Below are 24,054 nucleotides of genomic sequence, written 5' to 3'. Positions count from 1 at the left end.
ACAGAACTTCAGGGGACGAGTGAGTGTACACCTATGAGATCTATCAGCATCCCTATGCTCTCACAGTGGCAGAGTGGCTTAGGACAGAGAGCTTAGGAAGAGAATCATTCAACAGCTTGAGTCACTTTCGTTGCATCCATTGGACCAAGTTGTCTTGATCTCGTGGAGACATAAGTAACTAAAAGTAGACGGTTCTTACCTGTGCCAAGGGCAGGCAGGACCCTCTGCAGTTAGCACTCTCACATCTGCATACTTTTAGAATTGTCCTCATAAGAAAAAGGAGAGACTGAGAAAAGCCTAGCCATGATTCAGAAACAGCCTGAATTCATCTGTCTTTGAAAGTACCTAGAACTTCTCCTCTGCTCATTCTTCTGGGAGAAATCAGAGGCTCTTGGAAGTCAGTAATTGTGATCTCTTGAGTCATAATTTCTGCAGTTGTATCAGAGCCTAATGTGGGGATGCAAGATGGAAACAGCACATGGGGCTGTTGCCATAGACAAGGCAGAGAGTGGAGGGGCTGAAATCTCCTGGAAGGAGGGGATTAGCTGCCCAAAGAAGAAAACAGATTTGAGAAATCCATTTACCCTGAAGGTTTAATAGGGAATGCAGGTCAGACTTACTCAAATGTCTTTAGTCACGGGTCTCTCTCCTGTTTTTATATTGTACCCAGCTCAGAGTTTCAAAAGAGAGGGGGCAAGTGAACCTTTAAACCCCGACGTTAATATTTACATCCACAATATTAGGAATAAGAATTCTTGTCATCTATTGAACTGAAGGAATGGTATTAAAATAAATGTAAAATTATTAATCGTATATTTCTCAGTTATTAAGAAAAACTCTTGCTTGTGCTTGTATGATCATAACACCCAACTCAGATTTCTAAGAATGTCACTAGCATGTGTTTGGTTTTTCTCTTGAGAATTAATATTGCCTATGATAAGAAAATAATTTGGAAATATTCACATGGATTTTTGACATGGCCCTAAGGAATTAGCCATTAAAGAATTTCAGAATCCTAATTAGTCTTCAAATAATCTTTTGCATGGTAAAGATCTTCTGCTTGGAAGAACACTATTTCAATATACTGTTTGTCACTTCATTACCTGAAAGCTGCTTGGAGGCATTTTGTGGAATGAAAATCATTTGAGGGCCCAGAGGGTCAACACAAAGGTGCACAGAGCCTTGAATTCTAACCGTAACCCTGCCCCTACCTAGATGCGTGGCCTAGGCCAAGTCACCTTTTCTGAGCCTTTGTTTCCCCAGCTATAAAATGAGTTGTACTAAATAGTCTTTGTAAAAATGGAAATTAGAAAGCCATATGTCATCTATCCCCTGCCTTTCTTTCCTACCACTCTGAAATTTGTTAGCTCCTCTCCTCCCCTTCTCCAACCTCTCTCTCTCGCGGTCTCTCTCTCTCTCTCTTACACACACACACACACACACACCTCCTTAGAGTGCTGGAATGTCATTTTGCCATGATGCCATGGTGTCTCCTTTCCTTTTTCAGATCTTTGCTCAACAAGAGGCCTTCCCTGATCACCCTCTTCAAAGCAGGCCCTTCCCCACACCCTGCTCCCTGTCACTCTCAATCCACTTACTCTGATTGACTTTCTTCTTAGTGCCTAGCACCATCAGAAAGTATAAGAAGACAACATGGTGCTGGCACAGGGGTGGACAAAGGGACTGATGAAATAGACTGGAAAGTCCAGCGACAGACCTACATGTTGTTGAGTCGGGGGACGGTTCACACATTTATTTTATTATTTTAAATTGGATAATATTAAAAAGAAACAATTTTTAGAATAAAACCAAAAAAGTGGACCATGTATAGAACATTGTCATGATCCAAGGATAATGATTATGCAAATTTGGTACACTTCGGATCCAAAAATTAAAAAGAAAAAAAGAATGCTAATTTAAGGTTGGGCACAGTGGCTCACGCCTATAGTCCCAGCTACTTGGGAGGCTAAGGTGGGAGGATTTCTTGAGCCTAGGAGTTGGAGGCTACAGCGAGCTATGATTGCCCCACTGCCCTCCAGCCTGGGTGACAGAGTCAGACCCTGTCTCTAAATGTCTCTATTTTTTTTTTTTTTACAAAAGAATGCTGATTTGGCTGGAGAGGATTCCTTCTTCAGCTGAGAGGTTGGCATAGACAATCTGGAAAGACCCTTGGAGCCCAAATATGATTCTGTGTTCAGCATTCACTAGGCTTCAGGCAGTTTCTACTTTGCCAGTAGTAGGTGTCATTTTCCCCATTTTGCAGGCAAGGAAACTGCAGCTCAGAGAGGCCAAGTCACTTTCCCAAGGCCACACAGTTCTTAAGAGGTCAGAACCAGGATATGTGTGCAGGCTTGACTCACAAGCTCATTCCTGTGCCATAGAGCACAAGCTTCTGCTGGCTATTTGAAGGTGTATGGGTGTGACTTTGGCCAGCCTCTTACTAGGGAAATAGAATATTCCTCTCCAGCATGCAAAATAGGAGGCCTTTGCCTTTAAGGAACTTCTGACTTTCCACTCCAGTTGGCGCTTTTATGGGTGCCGCATCCCAGAGACCCACAGAGGAGGTCTCAGTAGTAGCACTTTGAAGTCTCTCCCACAGGGCCCCCTCAGTTGAGCACAATTGTTGTCCAAAGACCAACACATTTTGGCTCTTGCTTGCCTTAATACTCCCTCTCCGTTCCCAAATACAAAAACATTGGCATTTCTTGGAAAGTGGTTTTGGCTCAAAGCCTGCTATCTATCCCACACTCTCAAGCCAGCTTCCTCAGGGCCCCTGTTGCTTTATTTCATTGAGTGTTTGTGTTTGGGGGCTGATGTTGCTGCCTCCTTTGTAAGGGGCCTCCTGGCAGGTGCCCAGAGAAGTGTCCTCACCAGCTAACCAACAGTCTTCACTGCAGCTCCCCTCTCCACACTGGGCTCAGTAGTGGTGAAAACCCACAATGCACACATGCAGAACCACTGAGGGTTTTTCTCCTTTCTGTGGTTATTCAATAGTATTTTTAATATCTCTTTTCTTGAATCAAGGAATAATTAACCTAAATTCATAAGTGGTCAGATGGATACATTTTGTACACACCTTTGTAACTACCTGAAAGAGGCTATAAAACAGTCTTGTCACCCCAGAAAAGGCCCTTCAGGCTCCTTTCCAATTCATTCCCTCTCCTCCCTCCCTGGAGCAACCACTTTCTGATTTCTAGCATTGTAAGTATTTTTGCCTGTTTTTCGAGTTTGCGTCAATGAAATCTTACAGCATGTGCACTTTTGTATCTGGCTTCCTTCCTTCAACATGGTGGTTTTGAGATGCAATTGTGCCATTACCTGTAGCAGCAGTGCATTGCTTTTTATTGCTGAGTAGTATTCCACAGTTTCGGTGTGGCATTTACCTGTTGACCAACATTTAGGTTGCTTCCATTTTGTGGTTCTCGTGAATAGGACTGCAATGAACATCTGAGTACAAGTCTTTTATGAATATAGGTTTTCATTTCTTTTGGGAGAATACCCAGGAGTGGAATGGCTGACAACAGGGCAGGTAGTTACTGAACTTTTCTAGAAGGTGTGAGACAGTTCTCCAAAGTGGTGGTGCCATTGACCAGTGGTGGACAATCGTTTCACTTGCACCATAGCCTCACCAACTTTTGGTGTTTCTAGTCTTTTAAATGTTTAGCTGTTGTAATGGATGAGATATGGTTGCTTAGTTGTTTTTTAAGGACATTTTAAAGAATTTTCCAGCATGTCAGTCAATGCCAGCTCAGACACTGAAAAGGTCCCATAGGAGGGAAACCAGGTGTTAAATGTTTAGGGACAGGAGGTTTCTACTAATCATCCCTGTCCCTAAAGCAGAGTCTTTCCAGCCCTGAGGGCTGTCTGTGGGCTGCCTCAGGGCAAGCTCAAGGCTGAAGCCCTAGAGCGGGGAACTAGGGAAGGGGAAGGAGGCCAGCAAGAGAGTCAGAGTGGAGAAGAGGAGGGCCCCTGCGCAGGGAACACTCTGAATCACACTGTGACAGCCACAGGAAAAGTCTCAGGGCAAATGGTGTGGCACGCCACACAGACACTGATCGTCTAACATGTAAGCAGCCGGCAGGCACAGAACAGCTCATGAGCCTGCTCAGGGAGTCCCAGCCGGCTTGTCCTCTCAGCTGCTCTGACCATTCAAGGCAGATATGACAACATTTCCGAGGCAGAATTTTGTTACCGTCTATTTGGCATAGGCAACTGGAAATCCTCCAAAATCCAGTTGCCAGGCATGGAACCAGTTAGGTGGCAAGCATCAGAACCATTGGGAGCCATCCCTGGAAGTGCCAGCTATGGGCTTTCCTGGATTCTCCAACTATGTCCTCACAAGCGTGAAGCCTGCCTCTAAAATATTTCAGCCAATCCGTATATCTTGAAATTGAGTATTATGAATTTTACCCTTTTTAAAAATAGCCATCATGCTAAAGAGCAAGCCATCAATTTCACCACTTAAAAAAAAAACACACATTTCTAGCATTCCTGGTGCTCTTGAGTATTGATGGAGATGAAGAGATAACTGGAACTCCAGTAGCAGCCTCAGGGTGGGAGCTTCCAGATTAGAACTTGAGCTTCCCCTCCATGGGGTGTGCACTTGCTAGCAGAATGGTGGCTAACTGGGTTAGGGGTTCACCTAAGTCAGACAGAAAATGTCCCACTGTAGGTGCCAGTATATTTTAAGTTACAGACACCATAGCCCTGAGTCATGTACCTCTGGAGCCAGAGAGCTTAGGCCTAGGGAGAATTTTATCAACCTTGGTTTAGGGGGTGGGAGGCTGGGTTCAAGTCAGCTCTGACGTTTATTGCAGGGCTTGAGGTGGGTCTGGGGTTCTTGATCTATAAAATAGGGGCAATCTCTGCTTACCTCCTCAGGTGGTTGTGAAGGTTACAGAAGATACTTGGATGGGCCCTTTGCACACAAGAGCCCCCATGGTGTCAGTTTGGTCACTCCAATATGGCAAGGACCCAGTGTCTTTAGAACCAGCATTTTGGGAGAAGAACCCAGTAAGAGGGCAATAATATTGGACACAGGCAAGGGCTTGCTAGGGGTGGAACATCAGCAGTCAGTGGAGGAGGAGGATGCTTTTGAATGGGCAGTCTTTGCCTAGAAAATCAATTATATAGGGCACCAAGGGAGAAAGCTGGCCCTAGATTCTTGAGCCATAGATGCTAACTCTCCTAAAGGACTATCTACAGGGACCTTTCCTATAGAAAATCCAGTGTGGGGAGAAGGTAGAAATCCAGGCCTCCCTGCTCTGCAAACCAGCAAACCATCAAAGGGTACAAGGAGATAAGGGGGTTGCAGTCCTAGCAGATTCCTCTGGCAAGAAGCCAGGTGTGCCAACTTCCCAGGTATGTTTGCCTGTGTTGTGCCAGGGACCTGCTGCTTCTCCCTCCCACAACCCCCACCTTCTCACATGGGTGAGGGCCACCTGAGCAGCTGTGGGGCTCCAGGGAGTGAAGCTGCTGAAAACCCTGCCTTTTCCTGCTCCCTGGAGGCAGCTCCCTTATCCCTGCCAGCTCTGTGAATGCCAATGAAACAGACTCTTTCAGTGGATATTTATGCAGTTACAGAGCAAAGAATGGTCCTGACCCCATGTAAATACACTGATTCAAGTCAGGAAGAGCAGCCAAGGGTGTTCAGTGAATTTACTGCAGAAAAGCTAGCACGTGGAAGCTTGGAATTGGGCTGTGAGTACTTGGACTGCTTCTAAGGTTCTGGTTTGAAAGCCACTGGTATGAAAGCCAGTGGGTTCTGGGGTGCTCTGAGCTTGGTGGAAGTAATAGAGTGGGAGCTCCCAACAAGCAGAGAGAAGCCTGCCTGCCCCCAGCACTGTGCACAGGGTGGGTCCCAGGAAGCTCTGCATTACTTAAGGTAATGCTAGCTTTGCTTACTGACACATTGCAAGAGTACCGTGGCTCAAACACAATAGAAGTCGATTTCTCACTCACTTAAAGCCCCAAATGGATTTTCCTGATGGCAGGTGGCCCTTCCCCCTGCAAGCCGTGATTCAGGCATGCAGGCCTTTCCATCCTGTGGCTCCACTATCTTCAACAGGGAGCTTCTAAAAGGTCCTTTTGCATCAAGCTGAGGGGAAGGGGAAAAGGGTTGGAGCATCACATGTGGAAGGAAGCTTTGTAGGATCCAGGCCTGGAAGTGGTGCCCCTCACTTTCAACTCACGTTCCCTTTGCTAGAACTCAGGCACATGGCCACACCCAACTGCAAGGGAGGCTGGAAAATGTAGTCCAGTAAGAAGATGAGATGGGTTTGGTGAACAGCTGGCCAGTCAGCCACAGATGAAATATTTCTGGGAAGCACGGGAATGAACCCCTGCCTGGGATGCAAGCTGGACCAGAGGCATGGGAAGTGAGAATTGAGCTCCAAAAAGAAAAGGGAGCACCTATTTCAAGCTGTGTCCTTCATGGGCCAATATTCGCTAGCTGCAGTGGTAATGGTGGAGAGGGAAGTCCAAGCAGGGCTGGGCCAAGACAGCAAAGCTAGGCAGACCTGCCTGAGGTGCAGATGCAGGCTGAGAAATCCTAGGTTCTGGTCAGAGACCGAAGACATCTCTACTTCTTCCTTCCTGCCTTTCTCTACTCTCACCTGCTCTCTGCACACAACCAGGAACCTTTGCTCCTTTGCTGTCTCTCTTCCATCTCCTCCAGAAGTGCCTTTCCTGCAGTGAACGTTGTGCATGTTCTGGAAAGCTCTGACCCTCCCTCCCATCAAAACAACCATTCCCAGGGATTCACAGCTCAGTTCCTGGGGGTGGGGAGTTGGCGGGATGGGAAGCAACAATCCAACAAACCCAGTCACACCAAGGTGGTACCAGTCTGCTGGGGATGCTTAGAAACTGAGATGAGAAAATAAATGTGAAATACCTAGTGGGGTGCATGGTAAATGCTTAGTAAATGGTTTATTATCAACTTGTCAGTGTGCGTGTGAGAGGGAGTAAGTGGGGGTGGGGGGAAGAGAGAGAGAGAGAGAGAGAAAGAAAAAGAATGAAAGAAAGAAAGAACAAGAAAGAGGAGGAGGAGGAGGAGGAGGAGGAGGAAAAGCTAGCAAAGCCCTGCAAATTAAACGGTTTTATCTTTTCCTCCCAACCTAATGGCTCACTAGTGAATTGATGGCTTCCTGCTCGTCAGGGCCTGAGAGAACATCAAGATTGTGTCGGTTGAGTTGTCAGTCCTTTAGGGCACAAGGTTAATTGATGGGTGATTCTGAACACCCTTTAAAAGAGCTACTAGGTTGGTGCAAAATTAATTGCAGTTTTTACCATTGAAAGGAATGGCAAAAACCGCAATTACTTTTGCATGAACCTAATAGATAACCCCTCTAATGTTTGAAGCACTCTTGACTCTCCGCTAAGCCTCACCAGCCCTGGGCTTCAGGCACCTAACCTACTAGCCTGCCCCAGACACACCTGTCCTCTTCTGCCTTTCCTTCTGTCCTGCACTTTTGGAAAACTCTCCTCCATTCCACCATCTCCTGCGCCAAAATCCTACTCATGTGGCAAGGTCCAGTTCACAGGTCAGCTGCAACAATAAAGATTTGATGACTGGAATTCAGAGGGAAAAATACCTGAGGTGGAACAGGTGAGGAGGGAGAATCCTGATTTAAGGATCCCCCTTGACTATTAGAGGGACAACAGGTGGCTTCACTCCTACTTGGCCACTGTGTGTGTGTGTGTGTGCACGTGTGCACATGTATGCATGCAAACACATGCATTCTGGAACTCTTCCCCCAATAAAATAGGAAATAATACCTATAATCGTTATTGCTAACTAGCCAGATGTTATACAGCCGATCTTTTTCCTTCCCCCACCCCAACTTCGTATTGTTTATGCTATATTAGCTCCAACCATGATACTTGCTTTAGGACACATACAGTGAGTTTTTAGGGACTTCAAAAGCCTCACCAACCCTAAGATTCTGCGGAGGATGTTGTTCTGCTCTTTGCGCCTCTAGGCAGAAGGGTGTTTTTGACAAAACAGAATTCCAGAAAGAAGCTTCCCTGTCTAAAAGATGAGTACTCTTCACCCTCTCTTTCCTGCATTGTCTGTACTTCTCGGGTCGAGGTTATTATTATTATTATTATTAGGCAGCATGCAGCTGATGAAGTGAAGTAGTGTTTGTTTATTTATTGATTTTTGGTCCCCGAGTTGGAACACAAGATCACCAGAAAAGAAACTCCCTCTGTGACTCATCCCAGGAACATCTTGCATTCCAGCCAGCACAAATATGATTCAAATAACTTTCTGGAGGGCCCCAGTTATATTTTAGCAAAGGAACACATTAGCTATGCTGACCATCTCTTGAACGTTTTGCTTTTGGAAAGATAGTCATCTCTGGCCCCCTCGTGTGTCTTGTTTTTTTTATAAGATCTTGAGTCACACCCCTTTTGAGCTGATTCCCCTGTAGTGTGAGCATTGTTATTATAAAGGAGTGTCTTCTTCACAGGGGTTACAGAAGGTACCACCAACTGGGGAAACATTTGGTCATGGTGGCCTAAATTAATGACATTTAGATATTCACATAAGCATTGAGACTTTCCAGGCCATGGCTTGTGTAGCAGACATTTGTCGGTGTCCTGCCATTTCCTGCCCAGACTGACCTCTTATACACCAAATGCTACTTACTGCAAACATCCATGATGCTCCCTAAAGGTGTGAGTTTTTGGTTTTTGGTTTTTGTCTCAGGAGCACACTAGATCTGCATGCTGGGCTAGCTGGAAGTGCCAAGGAATGACTACATCCTCCAGGAGCAGCCCTTGGCCAGTGATGGATGGGGGCGGGTGAATAAACAGCCCAACTTCCTAGCCTCTCGGTTGAGATGACTCTGAGGTCTCCCCAGTGGAATTGAGCTTCAGTTGCCCACAGTGGTAACTTGTTTGATAAATTGGCTTCCTTGCTTTCCCTGTCTCACCACTTCACTCCTCTACTGGTGTTGTCTGGGATCTTCTCCCAAATAAATTACTTTCAGTTAATCCTTGCCTTAGGGTCTGTTTGTGGGGGAGCCCAAGCTAAGACAACTAGCTAGTTGAGTTCACCAAAACCCAACAGCCTCCTTTCTTCACTCCCCTTGCCCTGTTCATCACCATCGTTAGTAATGATTCAAAGCACATGATAGGTGATGGTCATGAAGTTGCCATTGTGGCTGTAGCGCTGCAGTAGGGTGTTGTGCATGGGAGTGCAGTCCTTTGAGAGCCCTAACTTCTGCATGGAAACCTGGTAAGACAGAAACCAGCGTTTCAGGAGGTAGCCAGTTCAGTAACAGGGCCCTGGACAACTTTGGATGCTGCTAAAATCTCTGCACCAGGGAGGCACGTACTCAGGAGGTTCATGTTGGGTGAGCAATAAGTGTTTGCTGATTGTGTCTGTAAAGGAATGAATAATTGACTCACATTCATGTCCTTCCTTAGTTCTGAGTGCTTAAGGGTCAAGGTCATGCCCCTGCCCCCTTTATTTGATCTCAGGTGCCTTCCAATGGGCCCCGCAAACTTAATCATAGTTGTAGGTTCTTACCTCTATGGAGAGATTTCAAGACAGCTAGGAAGGTTCCTCCCCATGACCAGTATCTGAAATGACTCAATTATAGTTTCATTTCTTTGTCCATAGCTTTATTACTGGCTGGATTATCTTTATTATACCAATAAAGGAACATAATACTTCAGCCTTATCAGTCATGCACCTCATTGAGAATGAGTTTATCAGCTTCTTTCTGGAAACCCCAATTTTGATGGGAGAAACCTAATTCTGACTATCCAAGGAGAGATTGGAGGAGCTGGCGGGTAGGCAAAAATAAATATTAGACACAGAAAGAAGGTACATTTAGATTTTTTTCCTGGGACTGATAACTCAGCCAAGCCACAAGGGGATGTGCTTGATGATTTTAGAGGCATAGGAGAAGTTCTGCCCAAATTTGGAGCACCTTCCCTAAGTACTTGCAGTACTCAAACTTGTGAACAATGCTATATTTTATTTTTTTTACCATGTCCTCAGTGTGCTAAGAAGTTCCAGTCCTGTCTCTCCCTCCACCCTGCTGTCCTGCAACCAAGCTATTGTAGGTTACAGCATCCCCTTGTGGCCAGCTGAGTAACTCTCATTCAGTGTTTTCCTCACAGCTTTCCTCAGTTTCTCTGTGTTCTTTCACTCTTCCGTTATAGCTAACCAATCTTTCCTTTGGACCTACATGAACTTTTGAATCTTCTCTCCTTCGACTCTTGCCTAGTTACCTCAAAAAGGCTCTTTGCTTTCTCTCTCCCTCTTATCCTTACCCTCATCCTCTCCGCTTCCACTTCTTCCATGTTTTTGTGAGTGAGAAAATGAGCTTCATCACCACTGAAAAGTAGGAGAGGAGAGCTACTTAAGCTCTTGTGCAAACGAGAAGGAAAACTGAAGGATATGAAGTGAAATTATGTGCGGTCAATCAGCAGTAACTTCCGAACCCTTGAAAGTGCTCATGAGTCCATATTCAAGATACAAAAGGTTCTGGCCACCTTTTCTTTCTCCCCCAGGCTTTCAGTCTGAATAAGAAACAGATTTGTGTATTTATTTGTCTTCCCACTATATTTAATTTCTAACATTAGGAGAGCATTGTTTTCTGTTTTCACTTCAAATGCTCATTTCAGCTATGTTGGGTGTTAGGTGGGTTTTTGTGGGCTGGCCTGGAAACCTTCCCATCAGGTGTAACACCAATCTTATGGTAAGTGCCTTCTTAGTTCCTAGTAGCTGATTTTTAAATGAATCTTTGAACAAACAGGGTTGCGAATGAATAAACCCATTCAGGTGCAAAGGGAGCATGGGTGATACTACTCAAGATGCTCACAAGAAATATGGCCGGTGGATCTGATGATGCCAATGATGCCAACGGCACAATGATGATGATAGCACTGACAATGAGAATGATGGTGAAGATGAAGACTGTATCGACAGTGGTGACAACAATAATGCTAATGACTTTGATGATGGTACCAGTGATGATGATGACAATGATAATTGCCATGATTTACTGAGCACTTTCTGTGTGTCAGGCACTGTGCCAAGTACTTTACTTAGCTTATCTCCTTTAATCATTACAACCACCCAATGTGACAGGTTTTTTTTAAATCATTTTACACAGAGAGAAACTGAGGCTGAGAACTTACTTGCCCCAGGTCACACAGCTAGCAAAATTAGGCAGAGCTGAAGTTTGAACCTAGGCCTGTCTAAGTTCAAAGCTTATACTCCTAACCACTCTCATAGGGGGCCCAGTGCCCAGGGTGAGGCTGACACTGTCTCCATGCCAAAGGGTGGCAAGGGATTCACATGCATTAGAAGAAGGGGAAAATCTGAACTCCAGTTCTTTGTACTTCAGAAATCTGCACCCCTTCCTTCCAGTGACCCCTCAGAGGGTCTATTTCTGGCACACTGGTCTCTGGAAAATGTCCTGCTAATGACACAGGATTATAAACAGTCTTTTTCCCAGAACAAAAATTTAACCTTTGTATCTCAATCTAATTAGAAGTATTTTCTCTTCCAGAGGCAGGTTTTTTCCTCCTCTTTGTTCCAAATTTAAGAGGTTTCTTTGTTGCCAGAAAAATGTCCAAAAACCATAGCTCTTTAAAATGGTAGACCTTGGCCCAAGACCTTAAACGTGACCTGAGCTCCTGCATGAGATGGCTGTTCCAGCAGCAGCACCTGAGGGTGCATGGGGTTCTGGGTGTCCAACCGAACTGTAGGGCATTGGCCCAATGCAGGGATGGGCACTTGCTGACTCTCACAGTCCCCTGTCCAGGTGAGTGTCCCCTACCACCACCAGCAGCTCTTTATGATTTTCTTCTGTGATGCTGAGGTTTGCCAAGACCTGAGGAAGGCAGTTCATTCCTGTTAGTATCAGGAGCAGCCATCTCTAGAAAATATACATTTGTTCTTTTCCTTAGAGAGATCCTTGCATGAACATCACCCCTTCCAGCTGTCTAGGGACTGGCATTCTTACCTTAGAGACTTACTCCTTTACCTCTGCAGGAAATGTGAGCCTTAAAGGAGCCCTGTTAAAAGCAGATAATCCTGGGATAATATGGATTTGGTTAATATCTTGAGAATGGAGCCAAGAGAGATGGCAACCTGTCTACAAAGAAAGTGGTATCAGGTTGGAGGAATAAGAGATGCATGCCTGGCACACAGTAGGTGCCCACATCATTTTTGAAAGAATGAATAAAAATGAATGGACACAAATCTAGTTCCATACTCTAGCCCTGCAGTCAGGCCCGTGTGGGCCCCCAAACCCATCATAGATCCTTTGCGGGCAGGCTGAAGGTAGTAGGGGCTTGGAAAACCAGGCCTGGGAGCTGGTGGCGTCCTCCCTCCAATTCCTCCTTGGTGCTCCCACTTGCCCATCCTTTGGGGCCCACAGCAATTCCTCCTCCGGCAGCTCCTGGGAGGCTAGGTTTGACTCCTCCCCAGCAGGCACCACTGGCTCCAAGGAGGCCTGAGTGAGAGTAGGGCAGTCCCCCATGTTACAAAAGAGGAAACTGAGTCCCAGATGTATAAAACAACATTCCAACAGTCATGAAAAGTTCATGTGTGTCCTGAATCTCTTCATTTCAATGACTTATCTATTAGATATCACTGAGTCAAGACATGGGGGTGTTCTTTTTTTGAGCAAGCTCCTCACCTGTCAAACTTTTTGACATTTTGTTGGTTGAATAAAGCCATCCCACATACTTTGGCGTTAGATGCTGGTTCCAATAGAGATGTTCTAATCTTGGGTGACTGACTGTGCTGACTCTATAGCTCGTGTGTTAAACTCAAGTGCTCCTCAACATCCTTTGAAATGTGAAACAGAGGCAACAGGTGGGGTAATGTGCCTTTAAGGAAGGAGAACGGGTCTGGGAGTCAGTGTACTCTATGCTGTGTGAACTTGAGCAAGTCACTTCTCCTCTGAGCCTCAGGTTCCTGTTCTTCAAAACAAGAGGGGTGGGGCCGGGCACGGTGGCTCATGCCTGTAATCCCAGCACTTTGGGGAGTCGAGGTGGGAGGATTACTTGAGGCCAGGAGTTCAAGACCAGCCTGGGTACCATAGTGAGATTCCAGTCTCAACAAAAATAAAAGTAAAAATCAGGTGGGCATTGTGGCACACACCTGTAGTCCCAGCTACTCAGGAGGCTGAGGCAGGAGGGTTGCTTGAGTCTTGGAGGTTGAGGGTGCAGTAAGTAATGATTGCACACTGTACTCCAGCCTGGGCAACAGAGTGAGACTCTCCCCCCAAAAACACAAAAAACCCAGAAGGGGTAGGTTGGGCCAGTAACACTAAGACTTGTTAAGGCAGGGGCACCCTGGAAGTCTCCCTGGGCCCTGAGAGCTTCATTTCTCCTGCTGAGTTGTAACGTTTTCATTCTCACACTCCTATTAGAAAAAAAAAATTTTAAGCACTCCCCTTAACACACACACACATGCACACACATATATAATTAGATTTATATGCCTTCCTATATTTATTACATACACTATAAAATAAAAAACAGGAATTAAAAAGATTAGATGATAAAACAAACATAAATAAGTTTTATGATACCTCAGGGCATGACCTTACCTCCTCTCACTGGGAAGACCTTGGGCCCTCCTGCTGTTTATGGCCAGTTTCTGACGCTTGGCTCCACTTCTCCTATTTTTCACAAATATCAGATCAGAGATAATATTTGTACTCTGTCCTCCCTAACAGATCTTCCCCGTAGCCACTGTCCGTCCTCATGAAGTTTAGTCCCAGTTGCAATGTTTGTGGTCACTACTGTTTTCATAAATGAATTAGCGTGTCAGGGAACTCATCTGTAAAGCTAATCTGGGCATTCATATTCCCTTCAGAGGGCTGTGTAGACCTCTGGATGTAAAAGGCAGTCGACCATAAGGCAGGTGACTATTTTGTGTATTCCTCATATTTTAACCAATTTGAGACTACATTCATGTGGTAATTATGTTCACAGCTTTGGTAAAAAGGCCCTGTACTGATGTTTAAAGCCTAGAAAATTTAACCACTGGGGCAAGTAATTGACAATTATTATACCCTATGGGGAGAGAAAAACCAGTTGTTACCCAGTTGGAATTACTTCTTAAATATTTAGTGCATCTCAAGTCCCGAATGGTAAAACCATGTACATGTAGAATTAAATGATGAAAATTATGCTTTTCTTACTTGGCTCATAGAGAGTGGCTGGTGATTTTTATGCAGAATTAGGTTAGTCATTGAAGGTTTGGTTTAAGTACTGAATGGAAAGCACAAAATAGACTCAGAATAGGGCATTGATGGAAGGGGCAAGATTCTTAGCAGAGGTCTCTGGGAAGTCAGCCTTGCAAGAGGGAGAGCCATCTCACGTCTTCCTGGGGGTGAGGGCACATGGGGAGACACTGCGGGGGCCGGGGGGGAAGAGGAGGGAGTTTGGTGTGTTGATAGCCTCAGTTTTTTCTGGGAAGTAAGAAGGAAGATGGGCGATTGAGAAGGTCAGCAGACCAGCAGTCATGTGCTCTGGCCTTTAGATTAAGGGTCCGCAACCTCACTGTACATTAGAATCACCTGCTGCATCCTAGAATAATTAAATCAGAGTCTTAGGGGTAGGACCTAGGCATGGTTTTTTTTTTAAGTTCCAGATTACTCCAATGAATAGCAAAATCTGAGAACCAGTGGTAGACCAGCACTTCTCAGACTTTAATGTGCATACACATCTCTTGGGGCCCTGTTTGGAAGGCAGATTCTGATTCAGTGGGTCTGGGCTGTGGCCTGAGATTTGTATTTCTAGCAAGATCCTGGGTGCTGCTGCTGCTGCTGCTCCAAGGACCCCACTTTGAGCAACAAGGGCATCCAGGGGTATTCAATCTTTTGGCTTCCCTGGGCCACATTGGAAGAAGAATTGTCTTGGACCACACATAAAATACACTAACGATAGCTGATGAGATAAAAAAAGAATTGCAAAAAAAATCTCATAATGTTTTAAGAAAGTTTACAAATTTGTGTGGGCCGCATTCAAAGCCGTCTGGGCCGCATGCGACCCTTGGGCCGCCAGTTGGACAAGCTTGGGTAGAAAGTCCTACTTTGACTAGAAATAATTGATAGCTGTCTCCATGCTCCATAGAAACCAAAGCTGTTGATATTTTACAATTGGAAAACCCGTATCTTGAGAAAATTTTCAGCATATGTTTTAAGATGTGATTGTTGTAGGGGAAGAAACTTACCTTGATAGATGGCTTAATTTAAAAAGCAAAATACTTGACCTCTAATTTAGGCTATTCTCCAAGTCCTAAAATCCACCTATTTGTTGGTTGCGGGCATCTAACACTGACCCATCAGAGCCTCCCGTGGCTGGTGAAGGTGAGTGGCTGCCATGTTCTCCCACCATGGCACCTGCGGATCTGACCCTCTGCTCTTCCCGAAACAAGAGCCTGGTGACCTCTGTAAGAAGTGGCCTTGTGTAAGTTTTAGTCAGCCTTTTTGAGTTGGAGCTTACTCATCAATAAAAAGAGTCGGCAAGAGACTTGAGATGTCAGCTTTAATGTCCCTGCCCACCTTGACACTCCATGAGTGTATAAATGGTGTGCCTGCGACAAGAGGGTGAGGATGAGAACACCAGGCTCAGGAAGGCTTAGGCGTTCATTTGTGCACCAATTCATCCAGAAGATATTTCCTCAGCACCTACTAGTGCCAGATATGAGGTGGGAGACTATCCCCTGCTCCTGGAGAAAGAAGTAAATAAGAAATCCCAGTATGGGCTGGGCAGAGTCAGGACTAGACAAAGTCAAGTTGGGGTCCTTTGGGAGCCCAGTGAGGGTGGGGGATGATCTCAGAAGAAGCAACTTTAGAGCTGAACCCCTTAAGTCAGACAGATGAGCAGGAGTTGGCTGGGTGAAGGCTGAGGTGGGAGAGAGCTCCAGGCTAATGGTCAGACCCTAGGGAGACCGGCCTCTGGTATAATTAGATCTTTGCAATAATTAGATGAGGGGTTCAGATAACAGTTCTGTGACCCCATGATATGGTTTGGCTTTGTATCCCCACCCAAATCTCACGGCAAATTGTAATCTCCAGTGTTAGAGGTAGGGGCCTAGTGGGAGGTGATTGGACCATAGGACTTCCCCCTTGCTGTTCTTATGATAGAGTTCTCAACAAAATCTGCTTGTTTAAAAGTGTGTGGCACCTCCCCCCACCTCTTGCCGGCCACGTGAAGATGTGCTTCCTTCCCCTTCACCTTCTGCCATGATTGTAAGTTTCCTGATCCCCAGAAGCAGAAGCCTGTATGGCCCACAGAACCGTGAGCCAATTAAACCTCTTTTCTTAATAATAAATTACCCAGTCTCAGGTATGTCTTTATAGGAGTGTGAGAACAGATTAATACACCCCAAAAGTCTGCAAGCAGAGCTAGTCTCCCAGTCCCTCCCTACCTCCTCATCTGTCCTGGGCCCTGAGTCTTTTCCCCACTGTCTCCATACAGGGGGCACATGGGCTACATGGGGGTGAGGCCCTAGCAACTGGCTGCAAACCAAGATGGTGAGGTCTCCAGGGTCTCCAGCAACTTGCAGATCCAGGTTGCCTGCTTCCTACCCAGCCACACTGCCACTGTTTACTGACCTCCACTCCCACACCCCTGGGGATAATGGGGACAGGTGGAATGGATGGGTGCCCTCATTTAAACCCATTTGAAAATGTTTTGCAAAACGCAAACGAAATGTTCCCTGTCACCTCTGAAGAAATTCATGCCCCCTGGGCTTGAGCATCAACCGGCTCCTTTGATGCTCCTTGATTTGAAGAGGTCCCCCACCCACCCTAGGCCCAAGCTAATCAGCAGCTTGTCTGAGTGGGGAGATGGGCCTCCACCTTCTCTCCAGTCACTATCTGGCTACTTGGCTTGTCCTCAGGGACACAGACTCACCCTTTGAACCCACAATTCATGAGATAGTTTTGTATTCTTAGGGCATCGCCGAGGCTTCCAGTATTAGCCCCTGCAGCAGCAGCACCCACTATGCTCCCACTGGATGCACCCAGACCACCTCAGCTGCTGACTCAGAGTCAGAGTGGGGTGCTTGCTGGCAGGTTGAACAGCAAGAGGAGGAGATGTAGTGAGAAAGATGGAACGAGGCTTTCTGGGAGGTGGGAGGGTGCATGATGAAGGCCAAGTTCATGTTCCTTTGCCTGGGTGTCCCAAGGCCAGCGCCATACTTGGTGGGGACTAGGTGGAGGCAGGCAAGCCTGTCTCAGGGCCAGCAGCTCTCTAGAGAAAAGCCCAGGGCTACTCTCAGGCCTGCTTTGGCTGAGTAGTCAGGCAGATCTGGAGCTGTCCTGTTGAAAGAGGTGGAAGTGAGGTTTGGGCCAGGGGTTTTTCCTCTTTGCCCTGAGATCCTGCATACTGCTCCCCTCCACCCACACCTTGGCCTGTCCTCTGTCCTTCATCCCAGTGGGCCTCAGCCTTTTTCCCAGAGACTTGAGTCACAGCAGGGGATGCAAGGGCCTCTCTGTAGCTCATTGGTGCTGAGATGCCCTCCAACCCATGTGACATCTGTCTCTGGAAGGCAGGCTGGGGACAGGTGAGTAAGCAGAAGTAGGCTGAGAGGATGGAGGCCCCTCAAGCCCTCCAGTAACAGAACCATAGCCACTTCGGGCTGCAGTCCCCAAGGACAGGAGGAACTCCGGTGACCAGAGGGACAGACGAGGCCCCTTGTGGGGGAAAAAAGAACAACAGTTCAATGACTTTACTGGGAAGGACCTGGCCTCCACTTTGAAGAAATGTGATGCTCTCATACTGTTTCCTGCATGCCTCTGCAGGCACATGCACTCGGTGTTGAAGGAGAGGCTGTGGGGACTGCTTTTCCCAGGAAACAAAATGCATGGAGGGGCGTGGCCTTCACAGCTCTCCCAGTCGAAGGGAAGCCTGGGAAGCCCAGCCTTTATGTACCTTTAGGCTAGTTATTTAATCTCCCTGTGGAATCAGTTTTTCCACCAACAAGATGGGCATAATTGTAAGACCCCTCTGGCTGGGTTGTTCTCAACAGAGGGCCTGGCAAATGGTAGATGCTCAATGAGTTGTAGCTCTTGCCATCCATGGGAGGAACAGGGGCCTGAGGGAGGCCGCCTGCCCTGGCAAAGTCCTCTTTTCACTTTCTGAGCAGGACTGTTCTGGGAATGTTAGCAGGCCTAGACCAAAGCCAGGCAGGGAAGGGACTGAGGTTTCACAGGAAATGATGAGAACTGGTACCTAAGCTGAAGGTGTGTGCAAGGAGCAGGTGGAGGAGGCATCCAGAAGTTTGTCTTCTTTCCTTTGGGAGGGGATTGAGAGAAGCAGACAGGGAGGGAGAGAAGCTGCCATTTCTGTGAGGGTGGACAGATGCAGCTGTTATGAGAAAGCTGTCTCACAGCTGGATAATCCTAACCCCACAGGAAGACCAAATGTGGCACAGAACATGTCTTGACTTCTGTAGCTGCCCTTGTCCTCACCAGTCCTACTGCAGCTTCCCTTCAGCCTTTTCTTACCCTTCCCCAAGGGTTCTGGCCACTGTGAGGGACAAGGATCTGGCCTTAGGTTCTCAGGGCCTTCACGGGGCTTTGTGCAAGTGGCCAACAAATATTTGTCCTGCTGATGTGGATGCCTCTCCTGGCATAACGTTGATGCCTTTGCATGCTAGCAGATCTCTGATCAAAGACGTGTTGCCTCCGCTAGAGTATAATGTCCATGAAAACAAGAACCTCGTCTGTTTCACTCAGGATGAGTGAATGAATGAATTCATACATGCATGCATGAATGAATGGTGTATTAGAGGCCAGGTGCAGTGGCTCACACTTGTAATCCCAGCACTTGGGAAGCCGAAGTGGGAGGATCACTTGAGGCCAGGAGTTCAAGATGACCCCGGACAACATGGTGAAACCCCATCTCTACTAAAAATACAAAAATTAGCTGGGCATGGTGGTGTGCACCTATAGTCCCAGCTACTCAGGAGGCTGAGGCAGAAGAATCACTTGAATCCAGGAGGCAGAGGTTGCAGTGAGCCAAGATTGCGCCACTGCGCTCCAGCCTGGGCTGCAGAGCAGGACTCCCTCTCACAAAAAAAAAAAAAAAAAAGAAAGAAGAAAAAAGAAAAAAAAAAAGGCATGTTAGAGGCATGGCATCTTCTGGGCTGAATCAGGATTCACTCCTAAAGAACCAGACCCTTCAGCTAGGGCAAGCCCCCTCAGCCTCCCTGGGGCCAGGCTGCCTCCCAACTCTGTCCCAAGGGGGTTACTGGCCAGCATGCTGGGTCACCTCATGGCTTCCAGAGGGAGACACGCTCTGGATCCTGCCAAAGGTGTGGCCCACCAGTCATTCTCCACAAAGTTGTTTGCACAGCATCCTTTCCCTCCCCGCCTCTCCTCCTGCCTCAGAGAAACTCCTTGTTCTGTGCATGTGACACATTCTGATTGCCTGGAAATACCACAGAGTTGTTCATTTGTTAAAGCTGCCTTACTGTAGTGAGACATCATTTGCTTATTTCTTTTCTTTTCTTTTTTTTTAAAGGAGTCTCACTCTGTCACGCAGGCTGGAGTGCAGTGATGCGATCTCGGCTCACTGCAACCTCCGCCTCCTGAGTTCAAGCCATTCTCCTGCCTCAGCCTCCCGAGTAGAGTAGCTGGGACTACAGGCGTGCGACATCATGCCCAGCTAATTTTTGTATTTTTAGTAGAGATGGGATTTCATCATGTTGGCCAGGCTGGTCTCGAACTCCTGACCTCAGGTGATCTGCCCACCTCAGCCTCCCAAAGTGCTGGGATTACAGGCATGAGCCACCGCACCCGGCCTCGTTTGTTTATTTCTAGCCCCATGGTGTGCTGGGCCGCCTCTCTTTCTTTGGAGGTTGTGTTGGTAATTTCGGGGTGAGGAGAGGAGGACGAGCTGACCACAGGACTAAAGTCTAGGCAGTTGGGATAGATGAGGTAAAAAATCTCAGTTGCCCAAGGCCTGCCCAGTGAAACTGAGGATTATTGAATTATTATTGAGCCCAACCAGACTCCAAGGCTGCTCAGATCCCTGAGTTAGACATGGTGCCTGCCTTCTCCATGGTAACGAGGCCAAATATGGACAGGTTTCCATGGAGAGCCCTATCGCATCTGCAGCCCTGCTTCCACCAGGAAGCACACGCGCTAGGTGCCTTTGGCCTCTCAGGAGGTGGCCAGAGGTCTGTGGGAGGTGCCAAGGACATTGAGAAAGTGTGCCTGACCTTTGAGGATTTTCGTTTCCAACAAGTGTTCCATCTCCCCAGCCCTAGGCTCACCAATGCCCTCTTCTTCTTGGCAGCTAGATATTAGGAGAGGCCACAGATCAGATAGATGAGCTGATTGGGGAAGTGACAGTGGACCCAATGACCATTCATGCAAGTCATCATCGATCTTCACCTTGCCCTGGGGAACGGATTTTGCTGTTACTGGGAGAAATGGGAATGTCATTGGTCAGAGGGAGACAGAGAGACAACTGTAATGACCCTTGTGTAAATGGACTGCTCTTGCTTATCAAACCTCTTTTGGAAGAATGATTGCTACAGAGTATTTAAAATGCCATTTTCCATAGTCATAGCATATTCAAATGTGACAAGGCATTATTTTTTTCCTTAAAGGAAAGTAAGTCTTCACTGCTTATTTGAATTTGAACAAGTCAAATTTCTACATATCTTAACTGTCTGACGTAGCAACTTGGACTGAAACTTCGTTTTTGTTGAAGGCCAAACATATAAGCTGAGAATTAGGCTTAAAAAATGCCTGGTTTAACCTCACTTGGCTATTTACTGATTACATCATCTGCATTTATAGCTTAATCATCTGTTAAATTGGGGTTCTCCATGTACACATGATCATGTGGTTGTGTTTGTATATATTAGGAGATATCTATAACCTGAACATATACATAGAGAGATGGGTTATGCTCCCTGGTTAACTAAAATGTGGAAACTTTCTAAAGATGTGAGAGAGCTCTTAAGGCAATTATAAATAGTCTTTTAAGGAAGATTCATATTGTATGTTCTGTGTTGCAGGCCAAGTGGCATCAGAGCTGAGTGATGGACGACCTGCAGTCCCAGAACCTCTCCATGGACATGACTGACTCCCCTCCTGCCTTGGCTAATAACAGACTGGAGAATGGCATGGCTCAGCTGATCACCACCGAGGCCTGGAACATCAACTCCACTGACCTGGTAAAGAAGGCCCTGGTGACCGTGCCAGCCCCATCCATTCTGAACCCCCCTGCCGAGTCTCAGAGTGGCATGGCTCTGAAGGTGGCGGCCACTGTGTTGCAGCCCCTGTGCCTCGGGGAGAGCCCAGTGGTGATGCCCATTCACATGCAGGTGGAGGGAAGCTCCACACCAGAGCTCAATCCCAATGGCAATGCCACCTACGTCATGACCACCCAGGGCCCCGTGCAACTGCCCGTGGTGCTGGAGCAGCACGTCTTTCAGCACCTCAACTCCCCTCTGGTCCTGCCACAGGAGGCCCCATGCTCCTCCAGTACCATCCACAACAACCTCTTCCAGGGAGCGGAGGACCCCGAGGCCCAGCCCCAGCTCCTGGACCTGAGGATCCCCAGCCAGCCGCAGGAGCCCACTTTGCCATTTGAAGCTGTGCTCCAGAATTTGTTTCCCTCCCAGGGCACTCTCGGGCCCCCACCCTGTCAGCCTCCTCCTGGCTATGCCCCTGTGCCCCCCCAGCCTTTTAGCTCCCCCTTGTCCCCCCTGGTCCCACCAGCCACCCTCTTGGTGCCGTATCCTGTAATCGTCCCCTTGCCTGTGCCAGTCCCTATTCCCATCCCCATCCCGGTGCCTCAGAGTTCTGAATCCAAGTTCAGCTCCAGTTTCCCCAAGCCACCATCTTCCTTCGGCCTGCACCCCTTTAAAGGCACCCAGACCCCTCTGGAAAAAGATGAACTGAAGCCCTTTGACATCCTCCAGCCTAAGGAGTACTTCCAGCTCAGCCGCCACACGGTCATTAAGATGGGAAGTGAGAACGAGGCCCTGGATCTCTCCATGAAGTCAGTGCCCTGGCTCAAGGCTGGTGAAGTCAGTCCCCCAATCTTCCAGGAAGATGCAGCCCTAGACCTGTCAGTGGCAGCCCACCGGAAATCCGAGCCTCCCCCTGAGACACTGTATGACAGTGGTGCATCAGTGGACAGCTCAGGTCACACAGTGATGGAGAAACTTCCCAGTGGCATGGAAATTTCTTTTGCCCCTGCCACGTCCCATGAGGCCCCAGCCATGATGGATAGTCACATCAGCAGCAGTGATGCCGCTACTGAGATGCTCAGCCAGCCCAACCACCCCAGCGGCGAGGTCAAGGCTGAAAATAACATTGAGATGGTGGGCGAGTCCCAGGCGGCCAAGGTCATTGTCTCTGTCGAAGATGCTGTGCCTACCATATTCTGTGGCAAGATCAAAGGCCTCTCAGGCGTGTCCACCAAAAACTTCTCCTTCAAAAGAGAAGACTCCGTGCTTCAGGGCTATGACATCAACAGCCAAGGGGAAGAGTCCATGGGAAATGCAGAGCCCCTTAGGAAACCCATCAAAAACCGGAGCATAAAGTTAAAGAAAGTGAACTCCCAGGAAATACACATGCTCCCAATCAAAAAACAACGGCTGGCCACCTTTTTTCCAAGAAAGTAAATAACGGCTTTTTAATATTTGTATGATTATAATATGGGGAAAGGTGCATTGGTTTTATAAAAAGGCATTTAAAACAAATTATCTTTGTTAATTATTTTGGGGAGTAGTTGGGAAATGGAAAGGTGAATTGGCTCTAGAGGCCCTGTATGCTAGTATCATTTTCTTTTTTAATTTTTGACTTTTCACAAATGAGTAAATAAGAGCAACCTATTTTTCAAGCAGATTGCACATTTTTTGCAGCTTTAATGGAATATTGGGTGAATTAGAGGGGTAAAAAAAGCTATTTTCATTGCCACAAAGTGCTTTGATGATGTAATACCTAATAAAGGGTAGGATGAATATTTCACAATAAATGTTTGTTTGCACTAATTGGTTGCAGTATTTCATCATTTATAAAATTTACATTCCTTAACTGGCATAATTTGGCCAAAACTCTTGCTTGTGAAAAGCTGTAAGTTATCTGTGATTAGAGACCTAAGCTTTTCAGGCATATTGGAAAATATTGCCCTATGCCCCAGTAAAAGGAGGGTTAGGAATATGGATGACCTTGAGCAAGTCATTTCCCACTTTGGCCTTGGGTTTTTTAAATTTCATTTGTAAAATAAATAAATAAATAAGTGGCAAAGAAAAGGGACAGCGAGGTGAGTTTCAAGTGCCTGAGGCTCCTTCCAGTTCATATAGTTCTTGGGTGTGTAGAATTCTGTGCCTGGACCTTCCATAGTGTAAGACAAGACAAATGTCTCACAACAAAAAAGTAACCTGCTTCCTTCCCACCAACCAAAAGTTTAGTTGGAAATACCCTTCTTTTCAAGGGCAGTAAGAGCATTGTTCTCAATGATTGAAAATCTTGCAAGTCAGAAGTAGTGGCGCAGGCTAGTGGATCAAGAGATGGCTCATACTTTTTCCCAGCCTTGGATAGAGATCTTTGAGGGTGGAGCCAGGGAGAGAAGACAAAGTCATTCTTTTCTAGTTTAGCCTGGTGATTATCAAATGGGGTGATTTTAACCCCCGGGGGATATCTGGCAAAGCCTGGAGACACTTTTGGTTGTCGCAGCTGGGGGGAGAGATTACTACTGGCATCTAGTGGGTAGAGGTTAGGGATGTTGCTAGACATTCTATAACACACAGGACAGCCCCTAGACAACAACAACAAAGAATGATCTGACCTGAGATGTCAGTTGTGCTGAGGCTGAGAATCCCTGGTTAAGCCATTTCTTGACGGACAGAAACGATGCGCGTGGAAGGAGACTGCAGCTCTACCCTGACAGCAAAGGCCACCCACACAAATGAGGAACTGGAGGAACTGTGAATGTGCATTTAGAATAGACCTGCTAGGTGGCACAGCACACTTGTGTCTGAAACTGTGCTGGCAAGAGACTGATGATTGCACGCCTGCTTTTAAACTTAAAGCTTTT

At 46.9% G+C, this 24,054-nt stretch overlaps 1 protein-coding gene across 3 annotated transcripts in view; it reads left to right on the top strand.

Moving 5' to 3' along the window:
• Positions 1-23,008, top strand: part of RAI2 (retinoic acid induced 2) — a 61,491-nt gene extending 38,483 nt beyond the window's left edge. For 2 of the 3 annotated variants that reach the window (XM_034949891.3, XM_003819535.4), the window contains exon 2: positions 21,023-23,008. In XM_034949891.3, the coding sequence (XP_034805782.1) occupies positions 21,047-22,639 (1,593 nt within the window). In that variant the 5' untranslated portion in view covers positions 21,023-21,046 and the 3' untranslated portion in view covers positions 22,640-23,008. The remainder of the gene's footprint in view (positions 1-21,022) is intronic. The other variant, XM_034949892.3, reaches the window with a different exon arrangement.
• The last annotated feature ends 1,046 nt before the right edge of the window (positions 23,009-24,054 follow it).

The sequence above is a fragment of the Pan paniscus genome, chromosome X, assembly GCF_029289425.2.
Source record: "Pan paniscus chromosome X, NHGRI_mPanPan1-v2.0_pri, whole genome shotgun sequence".
In the NCBI taxonomy this organism is placed as follows: Eukaryota; Metazoa; Chordata; class Mammalia; order Primates; family Hominidae; genus Pan; species Pan paniscus.
Note: the sequence above shows the minus strand (reverse complement) of the source record. Positions and strands in the feature narration are given on the sequence as shown.